The 27,470-nt window shown below is 40.6% G+C and overlaps 1 protein-coding gene across 1 annotated transcript in view; it reads left to right on the plus strand.

Annotated features, from left to right (window-relative positions):
* CUX1 (cut like homeobox 1) overlaps positions 1-27,470 on the plus strand; it is a 321,902-nt gene that overhangs the window by 261,938 nt on the left and 32,494 nt on the right. Inside the window, exons 12-20 of the mRNA XM_065418515.1 lie at positions 6,994-7,052; positions 10,657-10,705; positions 11,846-11,942; positions 12,992-13,663; positions 14,715-14,780; positions 16,190-16,291; positions 18,321-19,147; positions 21,762-21,927; positions 22,548-22,604. Coding sequence (XP_065274587.1) covers positions 6,994-7,052; positions 10,657-10,705; positions 11,846-11,942; positions 12,992-13,663; positions 14,715-14,780; positions 16,190-16,291; positions 18,321-19,147; positions 21,762-21,927; positions 22,548-22,604 — 2,095 coding nt within the window. The remainder of the gene's footprint in view (positions 1-6,993; positions 7,053-10,656; positions 10,706-11,845; positions 11,943-12,991; positions 13,664-14,714; positions 14,781-16,189; positions 16,292-18,320; positions 19,148-21,761; positions 21,928-22,547; positions 22,605-27,470) is intronic.

The following is a 27,470-nucleotide window of genomic DNA, read 5'->3' on the forward strand; positions in this document are numbered from 1 at the left end:
GTTTGTCCAGCTAAAGCTAATATTTTGGTTCTCAGTGATGATTTTTGATACCTTGATTCTATCTAATTTATCATGTGTGCCATTTTGTCCCTATTTGTGACATTATTATTCTGTAATTTACCTGTCTGTTCTTTGGTGCTGGTAAAGCTGAGATCTGAACTCTGTTCTACACAGAACTGTGTCAAAATAGTGTTTTGTAGACCTTAAATTTTGATTATAAAGCAATTGCTTCTAAAATAGCTAAGATTTTAATGGTTGCCTTCACAAAAAATGAATCAGTTTTACAGATGAAAGCAATGTTCTTTATCCATATCTTGGGGGAATTCTTTAATACTGCGTGGTTTAATGAAACAATTCAGCAATACTTTCAATGTCTTTCAAAATCATTGCTTCCTTATCTTCATCTGATGTAATCATTAGAATCTATCCACTAGTATCAAGACTTTTCTAACTGTAACTATCTTAACCCCTTGTCAGTTGGAGTCCGAACTTCTCCACTATCCAGCAAAAATGTAGTAGCCCTGGTTAGCCAAGAGATCCTGTCTCCCTGGCACCAAATGACCTAGGTTAATTGACTACTTGTGTGTGTGCTCTTTGATTTTAAGTGATAATGCAATCTAAAAGATGGTTAGTTATTATTTAACTATTAACCCCCTATCATACCCTAGGCAAGTCTAACAAAAGAGAGCTGTTTTAATTATTTATTTAATAATAATGTAATTATTACTTTAAAAGTATTTTCGGAAAAGGTAGAATCTAGTGGGCACTCTGACACTTGGCATTTGTATGTTCTTTTGTATAATAAATGCAAGTTGATTTCTTGATCAGATGACGCTTCCTAAGCTGCTTTGTAGAAATATTTTTCACACCCACCTTCTGATTGGAGTATTTTTAGACTTTGGGGGATGTTAGAACACACTTTATTTTGCCTGAATTAACCAGGTTGATATTTAGAGCAAGAGATTAGTTCCTTCAGATTGTTTCACAGTTTGAACCTTTTATTATTCTTTGCTCTGTGCATTTTACAGGGTTGTTTGAGACAATTACCACACTAATACGTTTTACAATAATGATTGGCTGGGGAGATGCCAAATACCTAAATGGTCTGATTACATACAGATTGTACTGTCAGATGTGTTTATTTGTATTGTTTACTAAAAGTATAAAGTGCAAAATTTCCTTGGCAGCAATCTCTATATTAATTATGGGGTTTCCGCTCCGGAACAATGGGTATATGCCAGTGGTGGCCTCCCCTCTACCCCCCGCCCCCACTCTCCACCTACCAGACTGGGTGGGGGGAGCTTGGGACCTCTGCCTTGCAGTGGGGTAGGAACTTCTGTCCAGCAGGGAGGAGGATCTCAGGGTTTCAGCCCTGCGAGGCGCACATGCCAGGGCTTGGGGCTTCAGCAGGATTGGGGCTGAAACCCCGATCCCCGGTTCCTGTAAGAACTCAAACTTCTGAAGATTGTCATATGCGGCTCGGAGGGCCAGTAAGTTTGGCCGCTCCTGGTATTTGCTTTATTGTAGTGTTCAAAGTATTTTAGTTGTTTTAATGTTACTATCTTCCTGTGTTGCCATCCTGTTATAAGATTGATCTGTATGTTTGAGGCTCCAAGGGAGACATCTTCACATCGAAAACAAAAGCTGTAGATAATGTTTTGTTGCTTTGGGCAGTGATAACAATCACATATCTATTCTTAAAACTTCCTGAAATATAGCTGTATGAAACTGCACATAACATTAAGGCTGGCTTACAAGTGGAAGTCATGTTAGTTATCCTGTATTTGATAAGTATCCCTATAAAAGGCCTTTCTACTTAGCATATCCCTGCAGTAGTAACTAATGCAATAACCAGATTGGTATTAGTGTTACTATTTTTAATCCACTGCATTACATGGCTTTCTGTTGCAACACTTAGTCAGAGTAACTTGACAGTTGTTTACATTTCGATTGTCACTGTATGTCACATAATAACACAAAGTTTGTGGATCTGAGAGCTAGTGTCAAAAGAAGGATGGATTGTAATGCACCCCAGGTTTTAAATCACATGAAAGTATTAGATCGTGGGTGTTGGCTGTAGAAGGATCAACAAAGTTGTTAGAAATGGCTGGCAAAGAGATGTGGCCAAAGTGGGATGTTCTGATTCAGCAGCCCTCTCAGTAGACACACTAGCAGGCTCTTTTAGAACACTTAGGCCTGGTGTACAGTGGGGGGATCGATATATCGCGTCTTAACGAGACGCGATATATCGATCCCTGATAAATCGATGGCTACCCGCCGATACGGCAGGTAGTCTGGACGTACCCCTAGAAAGGTTGAAAGCTGAATCCCTTCTCTAGCCTCGGGGGCTGGCTGGCTCCTTTACTTCTCCCTGCTTCAGTGCTAGTGACCAGGTCTGGTTTGTAAATGTTGAGCCAGATTCTCTGGTGCACTAAGGACACTTTCCACAGTGTCAAGCTGTAACTTGAACAGTTGGTTACCCCTATGAGTTGCTGTATCTGGCTTTACAGAAAGCTCAAGGAACTGAAGTGTCACTGGCATGATCTTGGACATCAGGATTACACAAATGTGCAACACTTTTGTAAAGAGGTGGCATTATATACAGAGCTTGTTTAAAATGTGCAGGATATCCTTCGAGGTTTTCCTGAGAGCAGCACGGGGTACGTTAGAGGGGTTAAAAACTCACCCATAGTTATTGCTATTCAAGAACAAAATCCAGTGTCCTTCTAATCCTACTAGTTCAAGTATCCTTCCTTTGATTAATGGCCATTGTTGGCTGCTTCAGAGGAAAGCTCCAAAATGTGCCATACTACGCCAAATATAGAAGTTTTGTGTTAATCCCAATAGCCCTTATTATTTTTCACATAACTAGAATAACTATAGAGGTTATTCATTTTCCTGTCTAACTTCGTAAAAAGCTACTCACTTCATTAATATCCTTAGAGCTGTGAGTTCCACAAGTTAAAATCTGCTCTGCTTTCCTGGAATTCACTGTGATGATGATTTGTTAGAAGATGTTGCTTGATGAGTAGCTGGCATAATAGCATCTCCTGCTACTTGGCTCTGGGTGTTTTTAATTGGATGGGATCATTTCTTTTTCATTAACACTTCCGTTGAATCCATTGTAGCAAAGTTGATCAAACTGTCCTAATTTTACAATGTGGAAACTAGAAGTAAAAAGAGGAAATGGGCAGAATTATTTCAGGTACACAGAAATAGGTATGTAATACATTATAAGAGAGAACATTTGAAGCAAATAGTCTAAGAAATATAGTGAGGATGTGAGGATTGAAGAGTCTGATATCAAAAAGCAGAAAGATAGGTTTAAAAAGGGGCAGCATGATGAACCAGATGGCCATTTCCTGTTCCTACATGTTTCTGTTTTTCAGAGAATTTCCAAACCTTGCAAACAGAGATTACAGTAATTGACATGCCAGGAAGGGCTGAAATGACAACCAGAAATGCCTGGTAGGAGCTATGGGGAAAGTGTGGATTAAAAGAAAAAAGGGGTAAATTCCAGCCATGTTGCAGTTTCAGAAGAAAAAGTTCTGCAACTGGACGCAAATGCAAATATTTTACTAGATTGTCTGAATTATCCTTGTATCCTTTCAGGTCTTGAAGACTTTTGTTTAGTTTCTTTAATAGTAGGCATGAGAACCAGTGATGATGATGAGTTCATTACTGGGTTGGCAGTTCTTTCCTTCAGTCAGTCTTTCTACCTGATGTGTTTGCCATATTCTAAAAAGTGACAAGATAGATTTTTGTCTAATAAGACCCAGCTCTGCTATCTTTACCCTCTGAAGACGTCTCATTGAAGTCATCAGGGCTATCCAGGTACTCAGGTGATTAGCTGTCTAATCTGTTGAAAGAACAGGAGTACTTGTGGCACCTTTTTTTCTTTTCTTCAGTGAAAGTAGTTTGACATTTAGCCCTGGTCTACACTACGAGTTTCGGTCGAATTTAGCAGCGTTAGATCAATTTAACCCTGCACCCATCCACACGACAAAGCCATTTTTGTCGACTTAAAGGGCTCTTAAAATTGATTTCTGTACTCCTCCCTGACGAGGGGATTAGCGCTGAAATCGACATCGCCGGGTCGAATTTGGGGTAGTGTGGACTAATTTGACGGTATTGGCCTCCAGGAGCTATCCCAGAGTGCTCCATTGTGACCGCTCTGGACAGCACTTTGAACTCAGATGCACTAGCCAGGTACACAGGAAAAGCCCCGGGAACTTTTGAATTTCATTTCCTGTTTGGCCAGCGTGGCGAACTCAGCAGCACAGGTGACCATGCAGTCCTCCCAGAATGTTTCTACGCTCCACCTATCATCTCCGTCCCTGAGGTTATCACAGATTAGAAGGCGAAAAAAATGCACTCGCGATGACATGTTTTCCGAGCTCATGCAGTCCTCCTGCACTGATAGGGCACAGCGTAATAATGCATGGAGGCATTCAGTGGCAGAGTCCAGGAAAGAATTGCTGTGTTTGCTTAATGGCAAAAGTATCATGCCTCGCTATCGATCCTGCCCGAGCCAGGTCGCTGTGTCACATGCACTCCGCGCTGTGTCAGCCTTGGCCGGGGGCATGACCACTTTGTGAGCAGGAAGGCCATAGATATAGCCCCGTAGTGTAGTGGTTATCATGTTCACCTAACACGTGAAACGTCCCTGGTTCGAAACCGGGCAGAAACAGGTCACTGTTCCTTTTTCTGACTCCCCTCCTGCATTTTTAGTCTTAGAACAGACCGCGCTGTGAAATTTTACTTTGAATTATATCAATTATGAGTTAAATAATATGGAAGCTCTCGCTAAGTTATAGTCCCGGGTTCCTTACCCTTTCAGCTGCTCTAATAAATTAACATTTTTGTTAGGGGTGGGGGAAAATTTTCATGAAGCCTTTTATAGGGACTAAATGCGATCTAGGACTCTGAAATAATCTTAACATGGCCCATAGAGTGCAATCCTTCATTCTGGATTTGTCATTCCACAAGTTGAACTGCTCCTTACTGCTGTCCAGGCTTCATGAGCCATGGGAGCAAGGGGCAGGCTGGGGTAGGTGCAACCGCGCGGTGCTGCCGGCTGGGAGAGCAGCCTGAGGCAGAAGCCTCCAGCTCACATGATATTCCAGGCAGGACTGAATCTCTATGAGACGAAACTTAAAGAAGAGAATGACCTGGAGTCACTCCCATTCGGTGCTCTAAGAGGAGGATAGCCATGTCTGTCCAGGCACCCCGATCGACTTCACCGAGGTCTACCAGCTGAGCGGGGCTGAGCAGGACCCCGGCTGGCAGGAGCTGGCGGACAGAGCCCTAGACCGGCAGCGGACTGAGCCGCTCAGCCTGCTGCCAGTCTGGGGCTCCGTCCTCCGGCCCCACTCAGCCCACTGCCTGCCTGGGGTTCCAATCATCCAGGCAGGCAGCGGGCTGAGCGGGTCCGGCGGACGGGACCCCAGAAAAAAGGTGTGAAACGATTGTCTGCCGTTGCTTTCACGGAAGGGGGGAGGCAGGGGGGCCTGACGACATGTACCCAAAACCACCCGCGACAAAGTTTTTGCCCCATCAGGCATTGGGAGCTTAACCCAGAATTCCAATGGCCAGCGGAGACTGCGGGAACTGTGGGATAGCTACCCACAGTGCACCGCTCTGTAAGTCGATGCTAGCCGCGGTAGTGAGGACGCACTCCGCCGACTTAATGCGCTTAGTGTGAACATACGCAATAGACTGTATAAAATCGAATTCTAAAAAATCGACTTCTATAAAATCAACCTAATTTTGTAGTGTAGACATACCCTTAGTGAGCTTTTGGATTCTGTGCAGATGTTACCATCACAAATTTTCAGTGCATAAAAAGTTGGCACCTGGTTATTTCATGCCACCTATACTTTATTGCTGTAAATATATTGGCTTTGCTTGTGTCATGCTTCAAAAATGCACTGCTACTGTCAAAGTTGCAAGGGGAGGAGTGTATTTATTTTTACTTCAGATACCGATTATCATTTTGGATCAGTTAGCGGAACAAAAATTAAGCCAGTCAAATAAAGCAGAACCAACCCCAACTTGTCTGTGGAAGTTGTAAGCCCAAGAAATTCTCTTGTTATTCTCTTGCGTAGCTAGGCTGTGTCTGTACTAAGCAAGGAAACGATTTAGATTGTAAGCTCTTTGGGGCAGGGACTGTCTCTTTAGTTCTTTATTTGTACAGTGTCTACCAGTAATGTGGCATCTGCAAACATCATAGTTGGCAACAATCCTAACACTACAGTTTAGGATTCCTGGAGCATTTATCCTACAGTGCTGAGCACTGATGTTGAGCACAGGGGCTTTTGGGTAATGTCCACATGCGTGACATTGCATTATGGGTTATGTAAGGAGGGTCAGTGCTTGTGGCCTCTTCTCCGCACTGAAGACAAACCATTAAGATTGCAGCAGATTAGCCAGACCCAAGCAAAAAATCTGCTCAGCAAGTCTCAGTGGTGCAGTCTTATTGGTTCCTCTTCAGTGTATAATCATATTAGTTATTGCAATAAGTAATGCTTGTAAAACCACTTGCTACAAGCTGTTTTGTTTGGACACAAGGCATTGAACAAGTGTTGCAAGCCTAAGGCATTCTGGTCAATAGCTTCTTGAACCCTTTTCTTATTGTAGACAAGACTATACAATAGCAGTACAGCATATTCCAAAATACAACTCTTATTTTTTTACTTTAATAGCTTTGTGAAAATGTTAACGTTTGTATAATGCAATACATTTACAAACAAATTGTCACATTGTCAATTGTACAATGCTTGGTGCTTTGTAAACAAGGAAAAGAGCATCAACAACAATTTGGTTTAATTTAATTATTTATAGTTTGTTTTCTATTGTATGTAAATTAGGTTCAGTAGTAACTCCTGACTCATGCACTCTTTTCTGTATCAAAGAAATAATTTAAAGACTATTTTGAAAGTTTACCCCCCCCCACATCCAAATAATTAAATTTCTTTTTTCTTTTTTTTTAAGCAACTGGAAGAAAAACTGAAAACACAGGCTGACTATGAAGAGGTTAAGAAAGAATTAAAGTAAGTGTTAAATGCTTACATAATTTCTTCACAAACCGTAGATTAAAAATGCTTGTTAAATAAAGCCACAAATCCGTGTTCTTGGAACAATAAAGAATAACTCAAAACCACAAAAAGCACAGAAGTAGAGTTTTGGCTCAAATTGCATCCAGAGCCCAGTACAATTGTTCATCTTCAAAAGATTGCTCATGTCGATTCCAAGTAGGTGTGTGTGCGCCGCGTGCACATCACTGGAAGGTTTTCCCCCAGCAGTACCCATCGGGTCGGCTGTGGAGCCCCCTGGAGTCGCGCCTTCATGGCGCTACCTCTTCAGTTCCTTCTTGCCACCAGTGATGGTCATAGGAGCAGCTCCTCTCTTGCTAACAGCAAGCTATCCCCTAGTGGACTTTTTTCTCCTTGTTACCTGTAAATAGTTTAAAAAAATGTTGTTAGTTCAAGTAGTTTAATTAGATTTAGATAAGTTTCAGTTGGGGGTTCCCCCTCCCAACCATGTTTCCCATCTCGAGGACTGGGGCATGCCTCGGTCTCAAACCATGCAGGTCCTGTCTGAAGCCTATGCCAAAGGGAGATCCACATGACTCCTGTCTGAATGCTTGGGGGAAGCCCATCAAACGGAAAAGTGTAAGATCTGCAGAGGCTTCTGCCCAAGGACCAAAAAAGAGAGGGACTTTAGGCTGAAACTGTTCGTCATGGAGTCGGCCCTTCATCCAAAGCCAGCACGGGCGGTGTCTGACCCCAGGCCCAGCACTTCGGTGCGGAGCTCACTGGCCTCTGTAAGAGAGGCCGCAGCGCCAAGAAAGGACTCCGGCTCCAGGGACCCTCAGCACCACCATTCCCCGGCGCCGAAGACCTCCTCTGATGCGAGTTTCCGGCACCGCTCCCATTCACTGGTGCCGCACTAGAGAAAGAAGACAGACAGAGGTCGCTCTCCCACTAAGGTGGTAGAGCAAGGAGGCACCAGCGAGGTGCGTCTTGCGCCAGGACACCCTGCTTTTGCTCCAACTCCTCCGGCACCATTGACTCTAGCCTGACAGGGACTTCTATCAAGTCCATGGGAGTGTCGGGAGGGGGACCTAGACCATCCCTCTACACTGGACATCTTTGCGGCGGCTAGGGACTTCATAGCTATGACAGCGCAGTCACCAGCACCGGTGCCGCAAAGAGGCACCATGCCCTCTAGGGGCAAGCCGACGATGAAGAAGCACTGCTCGCCCTCACCACGGCACCGCTCCCTGGCAACATCTCGCTCTGCATCGCCTTGGTCATCAAGGTCGGAGTCCTTGTCGGATCGGAGGCAGAGTCGTACGCCTCTAGGCGAAGCCAGCACTGCTCTAGATAAGAGGAAGGGAAGCCATTACCCATGATGTCCTGGCCTCCGCAATGGCAGGTGCCGGCTCAATGGCCCTTCTGGGCCCCATGGGCCTACCACCAACCCCCCCAAGGGCCTGGGTCTGGATCCTTGTCAGTGGCTTCGGAGGCATGGGTCCCATCATCATCAACATCTGTAGCCTGGAAACCTGCGCGAGGGCAGGAGATAGGCATGCAGGCGGGCACTGACTGGAGCCGGTACCAAGATGGGCTCAGGCCTGGAAACCATCACCACTCCCAGCACCGCACAGGGCGTTTTGCTGCAAGAGGATCCGTGAACAAGAGGGCCAGGAAGACCCGGTGCACCTTCCTCATCCTCCCTGGATGAAGCGGTGGCGGATACTTCCACCACTGCCTGTCATGGACAACAGTGCACACCAAGAGTTGCTCCGGAGGGTGGCTCAAAATTTGAGCTCTCCAAAGGGTATGAGTACCTGTTTACTCATCCTCAGTCGGGCACTCTGGTGCTGGAGGCTGCCAACCAAAAGGAAAGGCAGGGACAACTGGGGACAACTCCTAAGTCAAAGGAGGCGAAGAAGCTGGATCTCTTCGGTAGGAAGGTGTATTCTATCAGGGGGCTCCAGCTTTGCTTTTCCAACCAGCAGGCAGTCCTTAGCCACCATAGCTTTAATTCCTGGAACATACTGTCCAAGTTTCAGGAACTGCTGCCTGCAGACTCCTGTTTGGAGTTTGCTGCTCTCCTGGAGGAAGGCAAGGTCCTCACGAGGACCTCCTTACAGGCCTCCCTAGATTCGCTGGACTCAGCAACCCATACTATGGCAACTGCGGTAGCCATGAGAAGGAGCTCATGGCTTCAAATGTCAGGACTCCCGCATTAAGTCCAACAGAGTATTCAGGACTTGCCTTTTGACTGTTTAGGGCTCTTCTCGGAGCAAACAGACACTAGGCTCTACAGCCTGAAAGACTCCCGGGCAACTCCGAAGTCCTTGAGGCTTCATATGCCAGCCCCCCAAAGGAAGCAATTCAAGCTGCAACCTTCTACTCAGCTCCTCCTAGGCCGGACTATAGCAGGAAGTGGGGCAGGAGTAATAGATGGAGATCCTCTCAGTTCTCCTCTAACCAGGGCCAAGGCTCAGCGAAGCAGCCCTCAGCCTCCAAGCCAAACTTTTGAAGGTGCGCCCGGGGGCGACGCACCGGTTCAGATCCCAGATCCTTCCCCTCCCTTTGTGAATCGTCTATCCCATTTCTACCGTGCCTGGACACACATCACCTCAGACCAATGGGTCTTGAGCATGGTAGAATTGGGATATTCTGTTCCCTCCCGCCTTCCCACTCACCTTTCCCGTCCCTCTTCCGGGACCCTTCTCACGAGCAACTTCTAATGCAGGAGGTGCAAACACTCCTATAACTCGAGGCGGTAGAGGAGGACCCTCTGGAGTTGCATAAGTCACTAAAACCAACATTTTCAAAAGTGACCACTAATTTTGGGCGCCTCTGACTCTGGGTCCCCAACTTTAGACACCTATAGCCTGATTTTTGATTTCCAGACTCTGGTTCTGTTAACGTGGCACCCAGAATCAGTGTACACATCTTAAAATATTGGCCTTAACCTTTCTGTGACTTAGATTCCCCTTCTATAAAATGATAGTGCTTATTCTGAACTACCTCACAGCTCTTCTGAAGATTAAATATTCTAATATGCTTTATACATAAAAAGTGCTCTATAAGTTATGTTTGGCTCTTTCATGTATCTTTTGAACAGTATGTCTTCCCCATGCTGTAGAATGGAAGGTTATTAAAATGAAGAACTGCCTTTTAGGCTGTAGTGCATTGGTCAGAAAAATAATTTGTGCATATTTTTTATATGCAAGCTGGTGTATTTTATATACAGTATTATAACTGTTATGGTGATATCCTCTGTTTTGTAGCTTTGTTATAACTTTCTCATTCCCTTCAAGCTTCACACATAAATTTATATTGTTTCTGACAGCTTAAAATGTTATATCCTTATTAACCTTTAAATTTATGCTCTAAACTGGCCTGGTGGGATTGTATATAGAATGAATTAGATGACACTTGAGAAAATTTTCTTATCCAATAACTAGTTGGAATAATTTTTCTGTATTCATTATCAGATTATATTACTGCAAGGAAAGTTGTTAAAGTTATCACTTATGGTGTTCCTGGAGAGTAGGAAATTATAATGTTAATGCTCATTAGTGGAACTGTTATGAAAGGAAGAAATAGAAAATAACTCATTTTTCACCCTTTACAGTATACTGAAGTCCATGGAATTTGCACCCTCTGAGGGCTCTGGTGCACAGGTACTGAATCTACTTTTGTTTTCTTAATCCTTTCTCCAGTTCAGTTAGTGAATATTATTTTTGTGTTATCTAGGGCAAGCACGAACAATTTCCTGTTGATCTGTAAACTACAGGCTCTTAAGTGTCCATAAAATATTGTGGTACACAAGTTGATCATTGGCTTCTCAAGCCTCTTCTATAAAAGCTGAATTGAACATTTTTTGCCTGTTAATTACATTTCCTTCAAGTGGTCAAGGACAAAGAATGACATTAGAGGTGGTGTTTGAGTGAATAACCTGAATATTATAAAACTGAGTCTTTTTAAGATGCTGCATTGACACACAATTAAACTGAAACTTGGATATTTATTAAACTAATAATAGGCTGAAAACCTTTGTTTAGCAGTTTTTAAATATTGAAAAGCCTTGAATATACCATTCACAAAAGAAAACAAGCAACCCTTTGAGCACTGAGAAAGGAGTAGAAACTTCTAATATCTAGAACATTAATCTCCCTTAAGATCAAAGGTTATGAATTGGATTCCTGCTTCTGAAATCCAAACTGAATATCAATATACCAGGCGTAAAAAGGATTACTTTTTAATGTGCTTTTTGATGATCAAGGGTTAGATATTTAGTGGAAGGTAAATGGCCAATTTCTGTGACTGATTTAATTTATGATCATACGGTCTGTTTGCACTGAAACACACAGCATTTCAAGGAAGTCTATAATGCCTATGTAGTGGAGTGGTCCAGGAAGAAGAAATATAATCTTAACTAATACTTCAGTCAGATTAAAACAGCTTTTTAGTTGTTCATTGGAAACTATCCCAGCACAATTTAAAAACAAATAAAAAAGTAGGTAGGATTAACAAAATGATTAACAGAACACTTAAAAAAAAAAAAAAAAAAAAAAAGTAACACCGAGTTGATTAGTGATTTACATTGAAAATTAAGCAGCATAGCTGTTGAGTAGCGTGTTTAGGAATCTGAACGTTCACATAAATATATGCATGATGAATTCTACAGCCTCAGTCATCACAAAGGCAAGTGCTTTCTTCCTTCTTCTGAATTCTTTCACAATAGCTGAATGACCTCCTTAAATTGTTTAATACCTTCATGGCTAACCTGGAAGCAAACCTCATGTTTTGACTGTCTTTAGGATGCATCCAAACCACTGGAGGTGTTGCTGCTGGAGAAAAATCGCTCGTTGCAGTCTGAGAACGCCACACTGCGTATCACTAATAGTGACCTGAGCGGTAGGTTGATGTGATTTTCTGCTGTGATACTTTGTTTACTATCTGGGGGGAAAAGGAGAGTGAATGTGAGATGAGAGCCCAAGCTAGTGTGTGACAGAAAGATTAATGGACAACAAGGACCTTGAATAATGTTTGATTTTGCTATTGTATAGGCTGGATAATAGAATAAGACTTGGAGATCTGAGAGCTGCTCTGAAGGTTAGAAAAGAGAGGCATTGCAGGATGTACCAAATGGTAGCATTCAAGGCTGGTTTCAGTTTCGGTAACCAATTCAGCAGTGGCGCAAAAAGCTCTGTCCCCTCCCCCCCAACACACACACAAATGTGAAGCCAAGTGTTTGCATGTAGAATACAATAATCTTCCTATCTAATATACTTAGATATTTTCATGAGCAGATCAGTTTAAAAAACAAATACTGAAATAGCTATGTCTTTATTAGCTTTCCTGATGTGGGTATTTTACATTTTCTGTGCAAAATTTTTAAATGGTGGCATCATGGAATTTCCAGATACTTTAATGCTTATGGTTTTTGCTGCTGGTAAAGAGTTAAAAGTTGTCATTGGCACTGGGGTTTCCTATGTTCTGAAATGTATATGACTTTAACTGAGCAATCTTGTTGCATCCACTTAAACGTGATTTCTTTAATTAAATTGATTTGTTCCAAAATGTAAATGTTTGCTGCATTAGGTTCAGCCAAATCCATTGAGTAATGTCTTGAATAAGAGACACTAAAGAAACTTGCTGTTTGTAATTGACTTTATTTTAATTGTATAACTGCACTTCATGTAATTGTTTTAGTTTTAGAGTTTGTAAGGGGGATTCTCCAGGCTGCAACATACAAGAAAGGTGCAAACATGAAATGCATGTTGTTTGTTTTGGGGGCCTTGTTTGGCATATTAAAATTTAAATTAATAAAAAAAACAAACCACCAACTCATTGGCCCTTGTAAAAACTGCACTTTTTCCCTTTTGTGGGGCAAACTTTGCATTTTATCTTGGTTTTTCCCTTTTTAATCCCCCATAATGCATTATGTTTGACCTTCCTTGTAGGGTCAGCCAGGAGAAAAGGGAAAGACCAGCCTGAGAGTCAGCGTCCTGCAACCTTGCCGGCCTCCCCTTCTTCTCAGTTGCTCCGCAACACAGGGGAGCAGGCTTCCAATACTAATGGTACACACCAGTTCTCACCAACGGGTTTAAGTCAAGACTTTTTCAGCTCATCCTTGGCAAGCCCCAGCTTACCCCTGGCCTCCACAGGAAAATTTGCACTAAACTCTCTCCTCCAGCGACAGCTAATGCAGTCCTTCTACTCCAAGGCAATGCAGGAAGCAGGAAGCACAAGCATGATTTTTTCAACAGGTCCTTACAGCACAAACTCCATATCTTCCCAAAGTCCATTACAACAAAGTCCGGATGTTAATGGCATGGCCCCATCTCCCAGCCAGTCAGAAAGCGCTGGGAGCATCTCTGAAGGCGAGGAGATAGACACAGCAGAAATTGCACGTCAGGTGAAAGAGCAATTGATCAAGCACAATATTGGACAGCGGATATTTGGACATTATGTCTTGGGACTGTCACAAGGGTCTGTGAGTGAGATACTAGCCCGGCCAAAGCCATGGAATAAACTGACTGTGAGAGGCAAGGAGCCATTTCACAAGATGAAGCAGTTCCTCTCAGATGAGCAGAACATCCTGGCGCTACGCAGCATCCAGGGTAGACAAAGAGGTAAGTTCTGTTTACTAACTGATTTAAACTTTGGTCTCGTGGGCTATGAATATGCAAACCAGTGAAAATTTTTCTCCTGCTAGGCCATTTATGCAACAGAATTGTTTTTCACCTTACTCTTTTACAGAGCTACGGTGCAGGAACGTATGCTCTACAAAACATAACTTTTCTAAATCTAATTTTCTGACTACATTGTTTTCCAGCAGTTATACAGTATAGTGTGTTTGACATTGAGAAGCAGAGATTTTCCTTATACTCTGGACTGGATTGATTTTTTGTTGGAAAGAGTGAAGAGCTGGTGTATTAAAGCCTGTCCTTAATTGAGAATAGCCCTATATCGGAATGAAACATTGAGTGAAAAGTAGCTCTCAAGAACGTCAGCCACCACATGTACCTCCAAAATTATAGTAGGGATTGTTTGCAGAGAACGGGTGTTTATTGTGCCCCTAATAACTCTGGTGGCAATTTTTCCTGTGTGTCTTGGAAAAATTATATGGGTGATGCATAAGATCATTAGTTTAACAAAAAAAATTATTAACCCACATTTTAAAGCGGCTTTGCTTACTTCTTAAGATTTTCTATATAAATAACATTCACTTTCACTTCCGTGTGATTAATTTTAAATAAACACTGAAGCTTGCATTTAAGAAAATGAAAAGAAAGCTGTTAAAAACCTAGAAATAGTTGAAAGAACGGGTAGCATTTCCATAAATGTTGTTTAAATGAAAATGAACGTCATTACACTTATAATTTGTTCTTCCTTTTGATGATTATACTTGGGAGGTTTATCTACCCGTTTTTAGACATTTCTTTATATCTATCTAACCTCTTTTCTGTATATAGATGTAATTTTTATTAACAAATCAGTCAGCCTCACTTCTGCCAAAGTAGCCTGCTCCTCTAATGCTCAGACAAAGCCTCAAAGGGTTTAAGAGAAGCTTGAACTCTTGTATTTAGTGATAGGCAGCTATCTTTTCATGTCACACAGCCCATGATGTCAGCACAATCATCCCCTGATTGTTTTATTCTTACCAAACTTGTTTTTCAACAGAGAATCCAGGCCAGAACCTGAACAGACTATTTCAGGAAGTACCGAAACGAAGAAATGGGTCTGAAGGTACGTCACAGGCAGGTGTTTTTCTTTGCAGTTAATATCTAGAAAATGGAGTGTGCTCTAGCTGTGTGTTTCCTTAAAACTGTGCAGTTTGATTCTGGCCTGGAATCTGATAGAAAAACAGTAAGTATAAAACAAACCATGGGTTAGAAGAACACTTTACTTTTTCTAATTCCACCACTACCATACTAACTTGTCATGTTTTGGATACTTCCTCCATACACCATCCAAATATGTATGTGTATAAAAAGAGATAAGTGATAGAAATGGCATTACAAATAATGAAAACCTTTGAGATACTGTTTGGCTGTCTTCCTTGTGGCTTCCAAGCAAGAAAGTTACCCAGTATTAAGTAATTCCTTCACAAATAGGTAAAAAGTATTCCATCTACACTATGGGTATCCTTCTCCTAGGATTTTGAGTACATGTTGACAAATACACTACAAGTTGCTGTTAAAATGGTGTAGAACTTATCTTAGCATAATATATGAAAAAGCCTGGACAAAGGTATCATTGAAGATCAGATCAGTAAACTACTAATTGAGGAAGTAGGAGTTGCTATTTAAGTATAAACTTTTTTGCCTTGTTTCAGACCAGTGACAGAATTTTGCTTTTAGCAAGATGGTAAAACAAAAAATAAATGAAAACCCACCCTAAAAGAGTTGTTTCGTTTCTGGTAGAAAATTATATGGCCCCTATTAGTGATATATGTAGATCATTTATAGAGCATTACTACATGATGAAAAATGCACTAAACTGAAGTAATCTTCAAAATCATTAGGAATTTTCTATCTTTCTTTCTTTGCTTTAAAAACAAGAAATAAGCCTCATGTTGTTGGGGAATATCTTAAGGGTTATCAAGACTTTAAAATGTATTTCTCCTATTGTTTTGACATCCTGGAGAGGTAAAATAAACTAGAATAAATATTGCTTTCTTATATCCAATGTTCTCTATTTTAGATTCCAGTCTGGAATAAAATGTACAGTGTACTCAGATACCATACAGGGTCAAACCAGCTAATGTGATATTTTATAAGTGGTTCATGCCATCACATTTTTAGTCTATTCCCTTCTTTGGGGCAGCTAAAGATTTTTTTTAATTCCTGCTGGATAGTACAATTTGTGTAGTACTTGACACTGAGTACATGACCTACTGATTCTTCTACTGTTTATATATTAAAGTTATCCTGTAGCTTCTGCTGAATGGTAATATACCGTGTATTTTCAAGCAGAGAAAATGTCTTTAAAAGAATGGAGTTTCCAGTACTGGAGAAGGTCAATAAATCTTAAAATCCTCCTAATGAGTGCTTACAAACACCTCTGCAAACTGTTCTCAGAATGAATTGCAGGTGTTACACTCAGTGTTTGTTAAAAAGATTGCTTAACGTCATTAGTTTCCTTCTTCTCTTCAGGTAACATCACCACAAGAATCCGAACCACAGAGACTGGCTCTGATGAAGCCATCAAATCCATTCTAGAACAAGCCAAAAGGGAGCTGCAAGTACAGAAAACAGGTACAGGCTCACTTTATCTCTTGTTCCTTTTACTTCAGAATTTAATTAAAACAATTATCATGAGCTTTCTGGTCGGTTAATTATGTTCTTAAAATCTTGAACATATTTTTGCAGAGCTGTTTCTTTGGAGTGAGGAGGGGTTCATGTATATAACATATATTGAGTTTTACTTTATATCCTTAGTGCTAGATGGAATCTTTAGATAAAGTCACAATTCCTCTCCTGCTCTTGCCTTGCTCCGGGGGGAAGTAAATTGTGACACCCTTTACATTGCATCGCATACTTCCTCCGTTGCACTGATCCACGTCTTCTGGCCAGCATGCTGGAATGGCAGAGCCATTTCTACCAACTTACTTGTAGGAGGGGCAATACTGGCCTCACAGCTCCTGTCCTTCTTTTCCTCAAATCTGACCGAACATCAAAAGACCCACCATGGTTGGCACTAGAAAGTGCTTTGCATTAAATTTCATTTTTAGAAATAAATGTTGGTTTATTACTTTGGATATTCAGCTTCCAAATTAAAACAAATCACATGGCAAAAAAATATCTGCAGGAGTAATGGAAAGATGGTTTTAGTAAACAAAATAAGATATTAGATGTCTAAATGTTGAATAGATACAGTAATTTAAAACAGATTAATTACTATATTCTTTTACAACACACTTTATATGAGGATCTCAAAGTGCTTTGCAGACACTAATTAATTAAGCCTATGAGAAAAATAGTTAGATAAAGCAGAAGAGGCATCCCCGCTGACTTTTTTCCCTTGTCCTTATTTCTGATTTACTTTGTGGGCATGAAGGAGAAGGGACAGAGGGTGGCAGAATGAAAACATGCACAGATGACACACAATATTATTATAGGATAATCAGCATAATTATATTAATCCTATTTATTTTCATTTGTGGCCACTTCTTGAAGTGCACAGCTCCCTCAGTCACATCAGGTGCATCACATTGCCCAACCTCCATAATGGGATTTTTAAGCCTTGGAATTCTTCTTCAACTGAGGTTTCAGTGGAGACTGCTGTAAATCCAAATGCAGGACCACCTTACCAAATCTCTTGACCCTGGAGAAGTGTACGTTTGGACTCTCCTCTGGAATTGCAACCTCTGCTGCTTCATACATTGGCTTAGGAAGGCCATATCAGCACTAATTCACCACTAAAACCCTTCAGTTGGACTCTTTGTCTCTTCTTTGATGCCCATGGGCTCCATACAGGGTAGAGATCAAGAGTTCTTCCTAGAGCTTCTGCTTGGCAATGCAGACCACTATGGCTGGACATCACACTTATTTTTGAAAACTGTTGAATAATTGTGTTCTTTTTAGCAACGTTTCATTCAGTGGTTTGGAAAAAGAGAGAGAGAGAGAGCTGAATAGTCAGGGAAAGAAAAGAATTAAGTTCTTTGTAAAAGTCCTTGAGTTTTTAAATTTCCAATTCTGTTTTGGGCAGTAGAAGGATTAACCCTATCAGATTATTTTTGTTGTAACAGGACACTAGCAGTGCAGCCGGGTGACCGGATTTTGTTTGTGCATGATTCATTTGGGGGAGACAGAGAACCAAATGCTTAAGTAAATGTAGCTGGGACCATGAAATGTTAATGTCACTTTTGGGGAAGTATACATTTGCGGGGGTGGGAGGAGAGGAGAGGGCCAGTTTTTCAAAGCTATATATTTGCAAATCAGTTATACATATGGAGTTTGGGTGTCTGGGTGTGCGTGTGTGGCTGCAAATATTTTCCAGGGCCTAACTTTGAAAATGGTCGTCTTTGATTAGAGAAAATCAGATTATATATATATATATATAAAGTGTGTGTGTGTGTGTGTGTGTGTGTGTGTGTGTGTGTGTGTGTGTGTGTGTGTGTGTGTGTGTGTGTGTGTGTGTGTGTGTGTGTGTGTGTGTGTGTGTGTAGAAATGTACTGCAGACCATCTGTTCCCTCACAGGTTTGTTAGGAAAAATTTACAGTGGCACTGAATGTGTATATTATATAAAAAGTGTTACAGTTCATCTTTGGTTTGTTTTCACAGCTGAGCCGGCTCAGCCACCTTCTGCATCTAGCAGTGGCAATTCTGATGAGGCCATTCGATCCATTCTGCAACAAGCCCGACGTGAAATGGAAGCACAGCAGGCTGCCCTTGAACCTGCCTTAAAAACAACACCTTTGTCTCAAGCAGACATTTCCATCTTGTCCCCAAAACTAATATCTACACCTGCAATGTCTTCAGTTTCCAGTTATTCTCCATTGGCCTTGTCGCTGAAGAAACATTCAACTGTCATGGATTCTAATATATCTGCATTGCAGAACCTCTCTGGGCTAAAAAAGGAGCACCAGGAAACACCAGTTTTAGAGCTTCATGGAATAACTGATTCTGCACAGGGTGTGCTGAGGCATGTTAAAAATGAATTGGGACGTGGTGGTGTTTGGAAGGACCATTGGTGGAACACTGTTCAGCATGACAGAAGAAATACCACTCTTTCTGAAGATACAAAGGTCGAGGAAGCCAGCAGTGGAAAAGAAAAGGTCAGCAACCAGACAAGGTCAGATCGTAGCCAACTCCAAGGACCATCCTCTTCAGAATACTGGAAGGAGTGGCCAAATGCTGAATCTCCATATTCCCAGAGCTCTGAATTGAGCATGACTGGGGCAAGCCGCAGTGAGACACCACAAAATAGCCCCCTTCCTTCCTCTCCTATTGTACCTATATCAAAGCCATCCAAACCCTCAGTTCCTCCATTGACACCTGAGCAGTATGAGATTTACATGTACCAGGAAGTGGATACAATAGAGCTAACTCGTCAGGTCAAAGAAAAGCTAGCAAAGAATGGCATCTGCCAAAGGATCTTTGGGGAAAAGGTAAAGAACTGATTTTTCATTACACTAACACTTTCAACATGTAGCGCTATATTCTTATGTAGAAGGATGTGAATCTGCCACATAAAGGCTCAACATTTCTTTTTCATTCAGTAGTTACAAAATATTTTTACAAGTGAAAGGTATGAGTCATGTCTTATTAAATTTCACAGATTTTCTGCTTCTAACTTCTATACAAAAAGCTTCTTCAATAGCTTACAGTAAGAACACGAAGCTAATTTCTTCTTTTCACAGTTCAGGGCAACTGCATGTGTATTCCCTCTCTGTGGTCCACCAAGAGCACCCACTTAACGGTTTCTGGCTCCCAATCATCACCTCTTGGGCAGAGACCAAGGCTGCACAGTTCCTTTACTACGCTGTAATAGTCTCAGCAAGCCAGGCTACCTAAACAGGCCAGGATCTCCACTTTCCTTTCTCTGTAAAGGTTATGAACAGTATAATTGCCTGTAGTTACAAGTTACTACACAGCTCTTTATAGTCAAGCATATTTATTCTTACGATGCAAACAATACAGAAAAAAACCTACTAAAACAGTAAAAGTTCCCATACGCTAACCAGAGGTCACCCATCAGTCTTATGAGGGCTTAGTAGGTCTATTCCTTCTAATCCTTCCACAAGGATTGCCCCCCCACACCTAGACAGAAGGTCCTGTCCATTTGCTGGATCAGAAAGAAGGCCCTGAATCAGTTTAAATTCAGGCTATTTATCAAAAAGTCCTTCTTTTTGTCTGTTGGTCTCTGGGGAATCTAGTTTGAGCTATTATGTGCAAGCTTCCCCAGGAGGACTTTACTTACCTCTTGGGGTGTGGGGGAGGGGAAAATGACAATCTGGCTGATTTGCATAATCATCACTCTCTGTTTTTAACTCCGGAGGAGCTGTGGTAGCCCTGTCCCATGAAGTAGAACACAGTCATATATAAACCATTCATTTAAAACAAATGGACCCCAACAATATTGCATGTGGTTGCAATATCTGTGTCACTCCTCAGCTACATTCATTTTAAGTTTGAACATATATCGAGACACGATATTTAATATCCACTAAAGCAGTGGTCCCCAAACTGTGGGCCACACACCCCCTAGGGGGGCACGGAGGAAAGTTCAGGGGAAGGGGAGGAGAGGGCGCGCCACCCAGCTGCGCTCTGTTCCCAGCTGCAGTCCCGGCTCCCGGCCCCAGCCTTGGCCCATGGCTACAGCACCAGCCTCAGCCCATGGCCACGGCCCAACCTTGGCCCCTGGCCGCAGCTCCGGTCCCGGTCCCAGATCCCCACCCCCAGCTGCAGCCCCAATCTCGCCCCCTTCTCCCCCCGCGAGAGCTGCGGCTCTGGCTCCTGGGAGAAGTAGGGGTGTGTGGACGGGATAAGGGGGGGTGACCCTGAAAAGTTTGGGGACCACTGTGCTAAAGTGAACTCATGGAATATTTGAGTAATATCCTTGCCACAGATCAGTAAATCTAACAGATTTTTGTAGATGAAGGGTAAGGGACTCCGGAAACCTGAAATTTCTTGTTTAATATTTAAAAATAATATAAGGGGATTTGGAACACTCTCTGCTCTTCAGTCTTACGTTTTTAGTTAAGAATTCTTTATATAGTCATTGCTCAGCCCCTAAGTGTCCAGCCTCCCAGTTAGCATTAATATCTTTTTTTTTTTTTTTTTTTTAAGTGAGCCCTTGGTGATACATATACATATTGTAGAATGTGGCATTTTGAAGCTACAACACTCCGAGTTCTGATGGTCTCAGATCTCATAGCTAAGCAGAGTCATTACTTAGATGGAAGACACCAAGGAGCATCTAAAGCTACAGGAAGTGGTGTTGGTGATTCAGTAGGTGGCATTATTCCCTCTGATTCGGTACTGAATCAATGTCCCAGCAGGATACTACATACATTATGCTACTACAAGTACCATGTTTCAAATAAGACATAAAACTAAGATCTTGACCACTTGGGGTCATTAGATATTCTATGGAGCTTTCATAAAACAATGGATGTTAAACTCAAGTGTCCTGGCTGAATTCCAGGTCAGCTAATTACATTCTGCCTATCTACATTCCTCCTGTAGTTTTAATTGGCTACAGTATGACAGTATTCACTTCCTCTCTCAAACTATTGTGTACAGTTGCAATTCATTGTTAAAGATGAGCTAACGTGTACAAAACGAAGCTGTTAAAGATTTAAATGATTAGCACAATTGATGGGTAAATCTGAAAGTTTCAAGTATGTTTATTTTAAAACAAAATACATTAAAATGGTTTCCTGTTTTTATTTACCTGCTAGGACCAGGTCTCTGTGATTCTCCAGTTAGAACTGATGACATTACATCATACAGTGTATTATGCAGCTCCCTGTGCTCTTGTAGGTGTTTGCTCTTGCAGGAAAAATGCCTACTCCTTCCTGAACTCAACATTTACACACACAAAAACATTTCCATTTACTTATAAAATATGCATATGTAATTAAAGCTACCCCTGTGCTTTCTGGTTAATGATTAATATACACATGACATGAGCAATATGCCAGTGGTAAGTATATCACAAAAGTTACCCACCCCTAAATTAAATATGCTAATATGCCATTCTTGGTTGCTTCATTTCAGGTGTTGGGCCTATCCCAAGGGAGTGTCAGTGACATGCTCTCCAGGCCAAAGCCATGGAGTAAATTGACGCAAAAAGGCCGAGAACCATTTATTCGTATGCAGCTCTGGTTGAATGGGGAACTGGGACAGTGTGTCCTGCCTGCACAAGGGCAGCAACAAGGACAAGGTAATTAAAATTCCACTATGTTGTTTGCATTGAAGGAGAGGAATTATTTTTAAATTGCAGTAAGGGAGAGTTTTTTCTTAAATTAGCTCTGCCATTTGTATAAGTAGAATTGCCCATCTCGACTTCACAACCTGTTGTTAAGGGACTCACCGGGATTTTACGCAGAAGGATTAGTTTCCGCTTAATTCCTAAGCAGGAGATGATGAGTTAACAATTAAAATAGCGGTGTTTATGCATAAAAGCATATAAATCAAGCAACTTTGGATAAAGAGCTAGAAAAATGTGAAAGTTAAATTCAGTCACATTTTAATAGGAATTACTTGTTGGGGAGGATATTTCTAAAGTTCTCTGAAGAATTTTGATTCCTGTAACCAGATAAAAGAATTAAGTTTTAAAGAGTGGTTGTAATTTACCATTGTTTTTATTACGCTGTTTAGAAGTACCAAATATCTAGTTGTTGTTTTTAGCAATACCAAGACAGATTTTGCTCTCATTTGGTTGTAACTGAGATCAACATTTGACTAATTGTTAAATCTGTTTAGAATTGGAGTTATTGCCTGGTTTGGTGGATTGGGAGTCTCCTTTATTGTTCCCTGATTTTACTGTTCTCTCTTCTTTAGTCCTCCACTCAGTGACATCACTGCAGGATTCCCTACAGCAGGGATGTGCAAGCTCAGGTAATCAACTGGCTTCAAATGCTTTGCTGTACAGTAATTCACTACATTTTATTCTATTGCTGCTGTCTTGATGCCCAAAGGATTCTTGTGTTTTGTTGTTATAGCATGCAGGAGCACCTTCAGGGTTTTTATTAACAGTTAATTCCTCATCCCCTCTGTGTTGCTATGGCAGATCTTGAAAATGTGAGCGTTTAACAGGATACATTAGACTGAAAGACTATGATCTGAGATCATTTGCTCTGTATTATTTTTTACCATTGTTTAACAATTTGACATGTGACAGTGGCTGTAAAACAGAAGCATTTCATAGACTCATAGACTCATAGATTTTAAGGTCAGAAGGGACCATTGTGGTCATCTAGTCATTTGTAATATGATCTACATACCTCAATTGCCTTATTTGTTGTTATATTTTTTTTCACCCTCAGTTGTGGTTCTAAACCAGCTTTTCTAATTTAAAGTTGAGGAAGATTGCTAAATATGCAGCTCACCCTCCCACCCCTTCACTAAAACACAACAGAGATTTGTGAAAAATGCAAGTGAATTGCTTAAAGATGTTTCGGAGGATGACCATTACAGTAGGGAGCCCAAGTATAAAGCAGCTGTTTTCCTGCTGTTAGATACCAAACTCTACCCACGCACACTATTTAACCAGTGATACAGTTAACTGATGTAAGCCATTTATACTGTATTCCAGGCTAGAGAAATACTTGTGTTCTGTGGTTGCAAGATGATCAGGTACTATAAATGCGAGAATTGCAGCAGTTCAGAATGGAAAGGAAGCACTGTTAGGTCATCTTGCCCATCTCCTTGCAATTGTAACACAGTACCTTTTTCTAATAATTTGTCCAGTTCAGGTTAAATGTCCTAAATAATGGGGTTTCCACCATTTCCCTTACTATGAGACTCTTACAGTGAGATGTATTAGGCTGTAAAACAGAAGCGTTTCATTTGTAATATGATCTACATACCCCAACTGCCTTATTTGTTGGCATATTTTTTTTCACCCTCAATGGTGGTTCTAAACTTATTTATTTCTCATATTGAGAAATTCTCTAAATTTTCCCCAGGAGTTAGATGAAAATGGAATGAATAAAGGCAAAATGTCAGCATTAAAACCAACCATGAAAATAAAATCTTCATGAATAAAATTAGAAACAGTCTTTGCAATCACAGAGCTATTGTTACTTACCTACAAGCATTTAAAGAACATGTAAATTTCCTGAGGCATTTTTACACTGCTGCTCATGAAAGTATGCAATAGCTACTTTTCTGTAGCATTCATCCAACACCAGTCGGTCACTATTCTAATTTAAATATATATATAAATAATTAAGAAAACATAAATGTATTATTTATGATATTTTCTAACAGATCATTTAAAACTAGTAAGGTTTCAAATGGGAGGGAAGGGGGAAAAGGCTATATTTTTATTAATCATTTTTCTGGTCCCTAACAGTAATTAAGAAAGGGTTGAAATACTGACCTACAGTATTGCAATCTGATCAGCGTATGGGTTCCCAGGAGGCTAGCTAGTAGCTAACAGTTATTTCCTTCAGGAAGTTTAGATGAGTTAGTGTGAGGTTCTGCTCCACTGCTACACATCTCCACCTAGTCTGTCAGTTACTGCCCTTGAGCTAATATTTTGCAATGTGCTAAGTTTTTATTAGCTGAATGGAGCATATTATTGATTACCACCCCTTATTTTTGCCTTAAAGGTGACCTGCAAATGAGGGGGGAAATGGGATTGTGTCCATTTCTTTCTTTTTATGATTAAAAATAAATACACGAATAAAATTGTTTATTTTTAGAATTAGAAGTTCATTTCTTGTTTTCCCTTTTATACTTGGTAGAACTAATAGGCTTATGAAATCACAGGAGATTGAAGCATGATCAGTTGAGAGGGGAAGGATAGTCTGATAGTTTTTGTTGCCACCTATATTTTTATTCAAATGCCTGGCAAACAGTTGGTAGAAAAGCTGTGTTTGTGAAAGATTCAACATCCCACCCCTATACTTGAGGGCTGTAAATGCTTCAACTCCAATTTGACTGTCCTTCAAGGAGTTTTCCAGCAAAACCAGTGAAGAGAAAGACATATCTAAAGTAAAAATCAAGGAGAATGTAACTTTTTTTAAACATTCAGGACTTCTCTGTATGATACACAACCATATAGATTTATGATCTTATATCATAAATAAACAAAAAAGGGTCCAAACCTTTAATACATTTAAGTATTTGCAAGAATAGCCTCTGATACCAGACTATAATCTGATACTCTTCTGTATTCTGTGTCTGTGAGTTTTAAGCATCAGGCTAGTAATCAGAAGATCCTTGCGCAAGTTCTACTGAATAAGTTTTACACACTAATGGTATCTATACTTCCAGTGGTGGAAAAGAAAATCAGTATGTTCTTTCTTACATTTTCTTCATGTATCTTTCTGCCTTTGGGTAAATCTGTCTTTTTAATGAGGTATTTGTCAACAACATGGACCAAATCATATGGAAAAAAATTCTGAATTAATGTCACCCAACTGCATCAGCCTGTTTCTTTTTCTTTTTTTCAGTGAATTTGGCCCTTATTTAGTTGCATTTTTGATGGTCAAAGCTAGATTAGAATTGAGAATAATGGAGATATCCCATCTCCTAGAACTGGAAGGGACCTTGAAAGGTCATTGAGTCCAGCCCACTGCCTTCACTAGCAGGACCAAGTACTGATTTTGCCCCCGATCCCCAAGTGACCCCCTCAAGGATTGAACTCACAACCCTGGGTTTAGCAGGCCAATGCTCAAACCACTGAGCTATCCCTCCCCCCAATTAGAGAGTTGCAATATATATTAGGACATGTGTATATGATTGAGTGTTTTGAACACTATAGCTCCTGTATTGGTTTTATTTGGATTTTTTGAGTTACCTTCTTTACTGAGTGTCTGTAAAACTTTACCAAAAAAAGATACCTTGGTATTATGTACCAATTCTGTTGATTGCCTTGATATTCCCAAGAACGTTGAATTTTTAATTCACTTCTGTATTTATCCTTTGTGAAGGTCATATAGTATCCATATACTACATTAAAGACTTGCATGTCTTTTTGATATGTGTTTCTGTTAGGGTCTTCTTTTGACCTAATGTGGAAATCTTCGTTTGTCAGTACAGCTGCGGGTGATCTCAGGGGATTTTGAATTTCCCTTTTGTTTGTCTTCCTTTCTGAGTATCATCCATCATTCCTAACTTCATGCTGCTTAGCAGTAGAAATGCTCATGGGAATTGAAGAAAGGATTATAGCTGCATAAAATGGGGAGCTCTAATTAAAGCTTGTTTTTTAAATCAAAATCTTGCTTGAGATAATTGCACATCACCTAGTGATTTAAAAACCAAAGATTTATTGTATTTAGATCTACTGAAATATTACATAAAACCTTTCTTTTCAAAATAAAAAAATGTGTAACAACAAGGGATGATTAATCTTTATCATCCCTTGGGAAAGAAGTATGGAAAAATCCGAAGACAAGTATAAAGTTTACTCCAGATGTGATAGTAGTACATGAATTGCAGAATGACAGGAAAGCCAGATATCTGATCTGTCTATCTCTATTCATACCATGCTCATCACAGTGTTATCTTTCAATAACAGAAGCTAACAGGTAGTTAATTGTGGATTGGGTCAATCTCCCTATTACACAGCAACAGAGTTGTTAGATATTGTTTTCGGTCTTGTTTTAATTACTGTTGTGGGAAAACCAAGGCAAAGATATGAGTGTTACTCTTTTGTTCTGGATGCAGTGAGATTCCGATCTCTTGAGGAAAGGAGTTTGATAGCCTCAAGTTGGTCATGAAAAAAGCTCTATCTCCATTTCTCATGATTCTTACCTTTATTGTGCATGGCTTTGTAGTTCCAGAGGAGCACAACTGTTATAGGAGGTGTTCCAGTAGTTAGCTCAGACCAATCTATTGAGAACTTTGATCATTCGAACCATGTGCTAATATACATGGACATTGGTTCCTCTGCTCCTGAGACCATCTCAGATTTGGATTTTATCATCTGTGAAACAGGCGAATAACTCCTTGTAGCAAGAGATACTGGGTTCTGTGAGAATGCATTCTCAGTTAACAAAGTTGCTCATGGTTTGAAATGGTTCTGATGAATATGACTTTATGGCCAGTAAGATGGAGAAGAAAGGGCGATCTCTTGATCTAAGAATCATGAGACTAATGGAATTCCTTACATAAGTAGGTTAAATTCAATTACTTATTTTAAACTTTGGTTAAAGAGGCTAATAAAAATATTACTGCCATTATTATCAGTGTGAGCCAGATCAGAATAGAATTTTTTAGTTAGTTACTTAAAGCTGTATGGATAATTCAACAGAATCAAGCCCCTTGTGCTAACTCTAAAATGTAATTTTAATAGGCGAATTGGTTAAGTTTCCACATCACTTGTGCATACTGAGGTTGCAGCTCTAAAGTAATTGGCCCCGGTCTGTGTTGATTTCAAGCAGTAGGATATCAACTGGCACCTCACAAGGGCAGCTGCTATAGTCTGTCTATCTTATGTGTATGATTAAATTCTGTGCTATTTCCTTGATAATTTGGACCGTGAAAACCTTCCTGGTAACTTTTCTAGTATCAATACAGCAAGGAGAATCACTGTCCAATGCACTTTATTGGGACCTTAAAATGCAGTGCAAAGTCGGTATTAAAGTTGACTCTTAGTATAACAGGGACAGCATTGCTAGAACATTAGTTTCACGTTTCTTTTCTAGAACTGTTCTTTTATCACAATCTGTTTTGTGTATCAGTAGTACTGTGTGTGTATTATTGATGCTTAGTAAATAATTGATTTTATTGAAACTCTACTGCTATTCTTTT

The sequence above is a fragment of the Emys orbicularis genome, chromosome 17 (genome assembly GCF_028017835.1).
Source record: "Emys orbicularis isolate rEmyOrb1 chromosome 17, rEmyOrb1.hap1, whole genome shotgun sequence".
Classification (NCBI taxonomy): domain Eukaryota; kingdom Metazoa; phylum Chordata; order Testudines; family Emydidae; genus Emys; species Emys orbicularis.